The sequence below is a fragment of the Papaver somniferum genome, chromosome 8, assembly GCF_003573695.1.
Source record: "Papaver somniferum cultivar HN1 chromosome 8, ASM357369v1, whole genome shotgun sequence".
NCBI lineage: Eukaryota > Viridiplantae > Streptophyta > Magnoliopsida > Ranunculales > Papaveraceae > Papaver > Papaver somniferum.
Window position 1 is genome coordinate 44,108,773 of NC_039365.1, and position 10,708 is coordinate 44,119,480.

A 10,708-nucleotide genomic window follows, 5' to 3' on the forward strand; every position below is an offset into this window, starting at 1 on the left:
TATACCCAATGGTGGACATAAACATGGTTGTGGAACCACATTTATGTACAAGTCCTATTCCTTGAACCAAAGTTTGGGAACTTTGTTGATCAAGAGAACCGGAAGAATGGCGTGAGCCAAGTCCTCGAACTCAGTCCGCGAACTGCCGAAGTTCTCAAACCCGAGAATTTCTGCTGGAGCTGACAAACTATTTGCGTGAAACTAAGTCCGCGAACCGGCAAAGTTCTCATACCCGAGAATTTCTGCTGGAGTTTGTAAACTCTGCTCGGTAAATTAAGTCCGCGAACCTAGTCTGCGAACTTGAGTGAGGTTATATCTAAAGATGATTGTTTTGAACTTATTCATAAATACTAAGGAATGCAGTTTGCAAACCGTGGCTATAAAGTTCATGAACCGATTCAAGTGAATCAAATCATATTTGCTTCAATTGTGTCTTGTGTAGTTACATAAGAAATACTTGCAATTGAACAACTCTCTAACTAGTTCATGTGAAGTCATTTGAACTATAGTTATGGTTAAGATGAATATGGTTAGATACCGCATGTATGAGTCTTAATTACCTAACTTGATTTGTGATTGGAATTCTTAATTATAACAGGTTAGAAGCAATTATCAAATCCATGGATGTTGGTTTTTATTGTCAAAGAATCTTTTTTCATACTCTTATGGTAACCATTCTTGGCATAAATCCTTATGAAAAAATTATTCTTCCTTCTAAGCATATCAATTCTTGTTCATACAAGTTTGTATCTTAGAAAAGATGATCACAATATTTGATCTTCATGGTTACATATTGTGTACTATTACCATGAGATAGTTCTATTGTTCAGTAACTTGATCTCATGAGAGAATTTCAATGATTGGTTCTTACTTCGCATCTCCTTGTGGGTTTTCTAGAATCCAATATATAAATCCTTATCTCTGGCGTAAGGTCACTCTTGTTTTTCATTCGGGAATGACATCTTATGGTGGATAAATCTTAAATGAACTTGTGCTTAATTGTCATATCTTTGTAGGGAGAAGCGGGTTTGGAACATGTAGGGTTTACTTGCATCGTAATAAACTCCTTGATGAAGTCACTAAGTTTCGACTCTGTGATATCGTCTAAACAAAGTTGATATGTTTCTTTCTTTTGGTCATGAAGTGTCTCCGTGAAAATTTCATGAGGATCCCACTAGTTTTCGTACCTTTGCCAATTTATATTGACAAAAAGGGGGAGAATTAATGTGTAGTTCACACTACAAATACATATGGTTTACGGATCATTATGTAAGGGGGAGTGGTTTTCATGTTGAGACGGAGTATTGACTAAGAAGGAGTGATACATATCACCGTAGTATTATTGTCAAAGTTGTGATACAATGAAACTTTGATGCTATGTAATAATACTATGATGGATCTTCAACAAGTACAAGATGAACACACGAAGAGTTGAAGAACCAAGAAAATCAAGCTTGTTGTCGTTTTTGCTTTTAACAAGTACAAGCCATATGTAAAATGGTTTTGTCACTAAAATTGACAAGGGTGAGATTGTTAGAGCAGTGCTCGGTTAAACCCACTAGCGTTGGTATGTCAAGTTAGTTGTCAATTTTAGTTTCCAAAATGCATTCTTGATTTAGTATACTAAAGATAGTTTCGGACTAGATTAGGTCTAAGAAGTTGAATCGAAGCTATTCTTAAATGATGAAGATTGAAGATTACAAGAAGACACCAACAAGTACTTCATCAACAAAGGTATGTGATTCATTTCATTTGGATTATTTTTCAATTCTACCTTTCTAATCTATAAAGATAAATGGTCACTGTATGGAACAATTCCAATGTATATGTACTTGAGGTTATTTGATTCATGACCTTGGAGACAATAACCTTTATCCTTATAAAGAATCTCGTGTTATAGTGAATGATCTTATGAAACCAACGTGCCAAGAATCACTCAATTCCAAGTTATAACGATGAAGTTATGAGTGATTTATTTAAGTTCGTTTGTAGGAAACAATTCATGGGCTGTTTGTAACAGTTCATGGACTTGGGCCCAATTCGTGACTAAAAGCTATTTTGGGTCAAGTTGGTGATGTTTCCTTGTCTAAGCAAGATGGCTATTAATCCAAACATATTTGATTACCATATTAGAGTGTTTGTGATAACTTTTAATTCCTGCCTAAGTTAGAATGTGATTTATTCACATAAATAAATATTTGCTAATTAATTATTTATGCATAATATTTGTAACTTAGGAAAGACTCCCATATTTAGGAGAGTCTTGTAAAAGGAAAATATCTTTGCTTAGCTTCCAAGCCATTGTTCACTATAAATAAAGGGTTCGTGAGTTTACACGTTTTTCATCCCTTTTGAAAAATAGGCGTAAGATTTGCAGGTTGTTTCCGTGTCTTCTGTTCTTCGTGAACAAGAGTGAGATAAAGTCTTTGTATTGGGGATCACAAAGAAAAGTTGAATTAAATCTTCGTGATTGATTATACAACTTGTAATCTAGGTTTTTCACCTATTGTTTATTCTAAGGTTTTCTCTTCTGGTATAAAACCATTCAACAGTTGTTGATCATAAACTCTAGGTTTTGATAGATTTCAGTTTCTGATCGTATACCAACACTTGTTAGTCGAAATCGAAAACTAGAAAGAAAAACTTATGTTGAGGGATCTCGTAAAATCCTTGAGAATTTTTAAACAAGATATCTCTAGATTTATTCTAGTTGTTCTTGTTGTAGAGGTATTAGGTTTCTCTTCCTATTTTTGAAGAGTATAATAATCCCTAATCTACAAGTTTGTTTTGATATTACTTTTACCTAGTAATTGTTTTTATCAAAATAAACACAAGATTTCCAAAACCTTGATTCATATCTAAAGGGAAATCAAACCGGTGTTTTTTGCAAACAAAATATCGAATCGTATCAATCGTGTTGTGGTATCTTCTAAAAAGAGCCTCGGCTTATGCTAGAAGATTTGTGTGAAGAATTTATAAAGAGAATCGGTATTCTGCTAGGAGTTCTACAAGTGCTGAAGAAGGTATTACATCTAGTCCGAATAGGTAGTAGGAAATTGGTGTAACATCTTATAATCAGTGTGTGTTTATTCTGGACTAGGTCCCGGGGTTTTTCTGCATTTGCGGTTTCCTCGTTAACAAAATTCTAGTGTCTGTGTTATTTCTTTTCCGCATTATATTTTATTTCTATAATAGAAATATCATAGGTTGTACGTTAAGATCAATCAGTTCTTGTATCCGGCCTTAGGGTTGTTGAGTGAATTGATTGACACTTGAACATTGGTCTTTAGTATCGTTCAAGTTAATCCTCTTATATACAATCGGGCTCGCAAATCCCTATTTGCTGATTGCGGATTGAATTAAGAGATAGAGATATAAAACTCTTTGATATACTTTTTATAGATTGAGTCTAACTATCTAGTTGATTATCTTGAAAGTATATTGGAGTTTGTCTATTCAGATTTCCAAATGAAATATTGGGTGTGGTTGTTAGACCCCCGCTTTTTCACTAATAGTGTGTGAAAACGGATATTGTCATTATAGAAGAATGTTTCAATGATTGAAATAAAGAGTTGAAAATGTAACCATGTTTGGATATAATCATATATAGTGTGTTCGCACATTAGTGTATAAATCCACAAACCAGGAACCAAGTGTATGCATATGTGTGTATACCAAATTGGTGAAGGAGACAAGATAAGTATGCGTACCGTATGCATACTGGCGGAAGTTTTCGAACCGAAAATATCTGCTGAGTTTGGGAATTACAAACTTCTAAACTAGTCACCTTAAGTATGCGTACCCGTACGCATACTGGCGGAAGTTTCGAACCGAAAATTTCTGCTGAGTTTGGAAACTTAACAAACTCAAATCCGGTTGCTTAAGTACGCATACCCCTATGCATACTTAAGCTGGTGTTTGAGGGTAAAAACGGTTTCTGCTGATTTTGGTAATTTCGGGTGTGTGGGTGAGAAACGAATTTAAACCCTAAACAATGTACTGCAAGGGAGTACTTTAGATTTGAGATCAATCTATATAAATCCGTCCTAAACCAAGAAATGGCCGTTCCATACTTGCTTCGGTCACAAAGTGAAGGAGAAGGGCTGGTTTTGGGGAGGGAAGTGAAGAAAGTAGTAAGACCAGAATAGTTGATTCTGGAAGAGAAGTTGTTTCACGACTTATATCAGAAAGTGGGAAGCTAATAGATGGAAATCTAGCAAATGTTTTCTGAGTGTTGTATCCTCCTGACCTGAACTTGTTGTTCGGTGGAAACAGGTAATGCCTATTTATACAAGTCGAAGTGAAACGTACTCTGGTCTCATTAAGAAATGGAAAACGGGTGAGTAAATGGGAGGAGGTGGTAACCGGTAACACTTGGAATTGATGTTTCATAAAAGAAAGTGTTTCACCATTATTCCATGTATTTACTAACCTCCTTATCCTTATGACACTTTTTTATAACGAGCGTAGTGTACGCCTCACGCTGTAAACCGCCAAACCAATACCCAATGAGCATCCCCCAGTTTGTGACATGTGTTTATGTCTCGAGTGTTTTCGTTGAAAACATGTAGCATGTTGTTGTTTTCTGGAAAGTTGAGCTTGGGAGACTTGTCGGCTCGGTGGTGACCTTCAACGGTCGAGATTTTGCATCTTAAGAGGAAGGTAGCTGTTGATTATTGCAACCTTTCGTTTGGTATCCAGTGGCATGAAAGTATGATCAGTATGGCTTTTGGCCCAGTTTAGGCGCGTCCAAAAGTTAGGGTTTTGGCTTTGTTTAGAACAAACTAGGGACAAAGGTTTCCATGTGTTAGCTGGTAACCTTGGACGGCTAAGATCTGCATCTTAGATGAAAAAGTGGTTGTTGATTGTCGCATGCCTTCGTTTTGGTATCCGCATAGGGAAGGCCGGCATGGTATGACGCGACAAGATGGTTGGCATGCCATTGGAACATGTGGCATGGCATGCCTTGGCGCTGTTTGGTGTGGCCAAAACTAAGGTTTTGGGACAAAGATTACCATGCGTTGTTTGGCGACCTTGGACGGCTAGGATTTGAATCTAGGATGGAAGGGTGGCCGTTGATCGTCGCACGCCTTCGTTTTGGTAGTCGCATGGGGAAAGACGGCATGGTATGGCGCGACAAGGTGGTTGGCATGCCATTGGAACATGTGGCATGGCATGCCTTGGCGCGGTTTGGCGTGGCCAAAACTAGGGTTTTGGGCCAAAGGTTACCATGCTTTGTTTGGCGACCTTGGACGGTAGGATCTGCATCCAGGATGGAAGGGTGGCCGTTGATCGTCGCACGCCTTCGTTTTGGTACTCGCATGGGGAAGGCCGACATGGTATGGCGCGGAAAGGTGGTTGGCATGCCATTGGCACATGTGGCATGGCATGCCTTGGCGCGGTTTTGCGTGGCCAAAACTAGGGTTTTGGTCCAAAGGTTACCATGCGTTGTTTGGCGACCTTGGACGGCTAGGATTTCCATCTAGGATGGAAAGGTGGCCGTTGATCGTCACACGCCTTCGTTTTGGTAGCCGCATTGGGAAGGCCGGCATGGTTTGGCGCGACAAGGTGGTTGGCATGCCATTGGCACATGTGGCATGGCATGCCTTGGCGTGGCCAAAACTAGGGTTTTGGGCCAAAAGTTACCATGCGTTGTTTGGCGACCTTGGACGACTAGTATTTGCATCTAGGATGGAAGGGTGACCGTTGATCATCGCACGCCTTCGTTTTGGTAGCCGCATAGGGAAGGCCGCGATGATGGGGCCAAAGCCAATGGCGCGGATGGCTTGGCATAGTGGGGCCTAGGGTTTGGTATGGACGACTTGGCATGGTGGGGCCTAGGCAAGGTGCGGTTGGCTTGGTATGATGGGGCCAAGGGTTTGGCATGCCATTGGTGCATGGTGCGGCTAGCATGGTTGGGGCCAAGATAAGGTGCGGTTGGGTTGTCATGGTGGGGCCAAGGGTTTGGCATGCCATTGGCGCATGGTGCGGCTAGCATGGTTGTCATGCCTTGGCGCGGTAGACGTGGCTGGCATGGTTTGCCATTGTCATAATGGTGCGGCTGGCATGGTTGGCATGCCTTGGCTTGGAGATGTGGCTGGCATGGTTGGCATGCCTTGTCGCGGAGATGTGGATGGCATGGTTTTCCATTGGCATAGTGGTGCGGCTGGCATGGTTGGCATACCTTGGCGCGGAGATGTGGCTGGCATGGTTTGCCATTGGCACAGTGTTGCGGCTGGCATGGTTTTCCATTGGCACAGTGTTGCGGCTGGCATGGTTGGCATGCCTTGGCGCGGTAGCATGACAATTAGGGTTTGGCATAGATGATGTCGGTCGATGTTAAGGGTTCTGCCGTGGAACATGACACATAAAAAAAAGGTACCCTGGTAATTCTTACATAAGCATGCTGATCGATTCAATAAATGTGTTAATGGTCATGGTGACGTCATGTCAGTTGTACGGTTTTACGATTTTAACCTAAGCTAAAAACCACCATCAACATTAAGTCCCCTCACTACACCAAATTCCTGGATTTGTAACAGGAATTCGTAACGGTTCAAATGGCCGTTACAAAAATTGGTAACTGGCCATAGCCGTTACTAAGTTTTTTTAAAATTCGGAGCACAGGTGAGCCGTTACGAATGTTTTTTCCAGGCGTGCCATTCACACGCTTGGTCACACTTGGGTCGTAACAGATGTTTGTGCGTGTGCCATTCACACGTCGGTCATACTAGGGTGGTCATATGACATACCCCTTCAGCTCTTCTCGACTATTCTCTCTTTTCCTTCATTTGTTTTCTCCTCCGCATCACTACAACCATGTTTTTATCTTCAATGAAGTTTCAACTCTGGTTTTAGTTTCGACCATCCGTATTATCAGCAGATTTCAGTTTCTATTTCATCATCTCTAGCTAGATTTCAGTTTCGATTTACTAGTGTAAGTCTTTTATAAATCGATTTTAGGATTTTAGGGTTTCAAAAATCGATTTAGGATTTCAGTTTGTTAACCGATTTTAGGGTTTCTTGTTCTAATATGATTTTTTTTTTCGATTTCAGTTTGTAAACCTGAAGATGGGTTAATTTCCAAGGTGTATGTGTGCATCTATGGATCTGGATTAGTTCATTTTGATTATTCGTTTCGTTGTTTGATTCATCTAAAGATGGGTTTATTTCAATTATCTTCTTCTAGACTCGGTATTTCCCTAACGTCTTCTTAATTTATTTGATTTCTCAGATTTGGGTCTTTGGGTTTTTATTTGCTTATTCTGATTCTCTGTTTGTTTACAGAAGGTGTAATCATCATGTTCTCGAGGATGTTTGGTAATCCTAAAGAAGAAAGTAATTCCTTAACAACGTTGGATAAATTGAATTGAATTAGGTAATAATACTTACTTTCCTTTGATTGATTTGTTTTTTTAGTTATTCATTAGATTTTGTGGTGTGGCTGTGGTTTCCACTTAATCCCTATGTGGGTTTTTAAGGAATCATGTCTTTCGTAGTCGTGTGATGGTTTTCTGAGACTAGTAAGTTACTCCAATCCTATTGAAAATCTCCTGTTGAGTTACAAGGTTATTGCAAAGAAGTTTAAATTTCATTAGGAAGTATTAGTACCTGATGGCCACTCAGGGTCCAATAAAAACACTAGTTACAATTGACATTGGTCTGTGTGCTTGAATTGGTTAAGTTTTCAGTATTGGTAACATGTTAACAACTGCTTAACTGTTCAGATGCACATGTGACAATAACATAAATTAGGGATCTACCAGTCTGCCAAATATAAGCACCAAGGCATGTAATCTGCTCGTCTGGTTATTCTTTTTAATCCGGAGATATTCATTTAGGACATGGCACTTGGGTCTATCTTATACATTTCTATGACACTTATGTTACTTAGGCCTAAACTGATTCTCAAAAAAAAAATCCCAGAAGATCTTTTCACATGTATGAGACCCTTACTTCATACACTCTTGTTTATACGTTTATGTTTAAGCAATATCGAGACCTTTTATAGAGAGGATCAGAACCACAATAACCTGATTCCAGATAACCTCAACAATTTGCAGCACTTAACTCAAAGCTAAGAATGAGCCAAACCTTTATGTTTATAAGTGCATCAGAAGTAATTCAAACCCTTATGTTTTCCTTTAGGTTTTATCTGGCCAGTGATACATATCTTTTTATTGTTTACATATGATTGTAGGTATATGGAGCTCTGCGAATGTCTGTTAAAGTTTTTTTGATGTTGAAATCCAAGATGCTAATAGATGGTGGTGCTGATTCTCTTGTTGCAACATCTCTGCTGGAGGCTATTAATGTGGTTGTTCTTAAGGTATTTTGACAGCGGCCGTAAATCATTTTTTACCTCAGGATTCATCCGTTATTCACTCTAACGCAAATCTGGGAGTTCACGGACAAGGTTTACTGAATTTATCTATATTTGGAAATCAGATAGAAGCACAACGTCTCATTCTGTCACTATCCTACAATATCCATGTAATGTGAAGCCTCTATGTGGACTTTCGTTTTCTTTTCTTTTTATTTATAACATTTGATTGTCACTATTATTGCTTTTTTTTATTAGATATAGGATTTCCAGCGCTCTAATTTGTTTTCTCTGAAATTAAAAAGCTAACTTCACTAGTAATTTTACCATAGAATGTTTTCTGTTAGATGACTAATTCCAAAGCTAAGTTCACAAGTACTGTTTCTTGTTCGGCTTAATCTGCACTAGTATGAGTTCCCCCTTGATGCATCTTTACCTGCATGGTAGTTGAAGGAATCTCTTTTGTTTGTGTGAAGGTTGTTCCAAGATCTGTTTTGCAGGGTCCATTACAAAACGCCGCTACTAGCGATATGTAAGATCGCTTGCTGTCTTTGTGGTTTTCTGGTTTCTCCACTTTTGCAACTTTCCTGTCTTTATTCTGTCATTAACTGAAGTTGCTATTGTCTATTTATGTTAGGACCCCAAGGCTCTATTGTGGGCTTGAGGAATGCCCCAGGGAAATGCTATAACCGCCTGAAGATTGCAATGTTAACTCCTCATTGTCCTTCACTCTTCAGGTTTGTCTTTTTTTTAATCAACCGCAGAAGATTTGAGGAGAAATAGTACGCGAGAGAAGGCGAAGACTATTATGTGATTTCTGCATCTTTTAGTTTTATCTTATATGCTCTTATTAAGTTCTAAATAGATACCGCATGAGCTTTAAGACACATATAACTTAGAATTTCTCTTTAAGTTTCCACTTGACCTTATTCAATATATGAGTTCCATCCTTGCGCAGGATTTGAAGAGCCAGAAAATGAAGATGGAGGCATAAGAGAGACTTAAATATTGTAAATATTTGTTACAACCTCTTTTACCAGTCTTAAATCAAATCCACGAAGAGCAAGCAATAGAAAAGGAGCTCGAGGCAAAGATTCAAGGTGCCTGGCTTAAGCTTGTTCGTCGTTCACCCTTTCTCTATTGTCCGTTTTTGAGTTAAGAAATATGTTTCTTTACTTAGAATAAATATTCTCCAAGAAAAGTGCTGGTTGTGCGTCCATATGAAGGGTTCGTATGGGATATGCATTTCCTTATCAATTATTTTGTTTTCTTCCAATTAACTAGTATATTTGAGCAGGAATATCACTTTCTAAGTAACTAGTTTGTTTACAGAAACACTGATGATGTAGACAAGACGACGGATGGGATTAATGAGCAGACTGAGAACATGAAGCAGGTTCAGGAAGCTTTGCCAAACCCCATTAAAGCAGCTCCCGACTTTGATGAGGTAATCTTTTGCATTTTATTTGTATTTGTGTTTGTTAAAATTAAAATTAACCTTGACCGGAGAGTGATAGTTATCTTTGTTGGTTGTAGGACGAATTGGAATCTGAACTCGAGGAGTTGGAAGGAGCTGCGTTGGAGGAATAACTTCTACAACCTGCAACCCAAACTCAGGTTCAAATCAAGGTAAACTTTTCAGCGGTTTCACGAAGTTTAGCATTTCTTCAAACTATTTCTGCAGATTAATGTTTATAGATGTGGTCTTTCTCATTAACGTTTGTCATGTCTCGGTCTCCAACTATTTCTGCAGGTTAATGGTGAATTTGTCAGATGCTCAAAACAGAGAAAAAATTCTCAAAGTTATATTGGAAAAAGAAGATATGGCAGTTGATGTGAATTTGGATGTTCTTGCAAAAATGACAAATGGATATTCAGGAAGCGACTTAAAGGTTTGTTCTATAAACATTGTTGTCTTAGTTCCTCATGTACTCTTCTCTCGTGCCAAGTCTTCAATGTTGTAAGTTTTGCAAGTTACAATGTAGGAAGTTTCTGTGAACTCAGCAAGTTTTTTAACTTAGAATTTGATACTTACAAGAATTTGGTACTTAGAAGAATTTATGTTCTTCTTTGATTGAAAGTTATATGAATTGAATGAAGGTGATGGAATGAAAAGGGTAGGCTGGTTATTGTAATTCCGGCTGAAAATGAACTGCCGTTAATATTGACCTGGTCAAAATTGGTCGTATTTACTGATTTTGACCAGCTCAATGTTGACTGAAAATGAACTGCCGTTAATATTGACCTGGTCAAAATTGGTCGTATTTACTGATTTTGACCAGCTCAATGTTGACTAGCAGTAATTTTTTTGCTGTTACCAAGAAGTTCGTAACGGCTCATAGATGTTCGACTGTCAAGTTACAAAAATTTCGTAACGGATCTCGT

The 10,708-nt window shown here is 38.7% G+C and overlaps 1 protein-coding gene across 1 annotated transcript; it reads left to right on the forward strand.

Moving 5' to 3' along the window:
* The first annotated feature begins 9,425 nt into the window (after positions 1–9,425).
* LOC113302070 (ATPase family AAA domain-containing protein 1-A-like) lies at positions 9,426–10,420 on the forward strand. The gene is made up of 4 exons (XM_026550913.1): positions 9,426–9,550; positions 9,656–9,770; positions 9,860–9,952; positions 10,077–10,420. Exons 2-4 carry the CDS (start codon positions 9,766–9,768, stop codon positions 10,285–10,287), a joined length of 309 nt encoding a protein of 102 aa, XP_026406698.1. The 5' UTR covers positions 9,426–9,550; positions 9,656–9,765; the 3' UTR covers positions 10,288–10,420.
* The last annotated feature ends 288 nt before the right edge of the window (positions 10,421–10,708 follow it).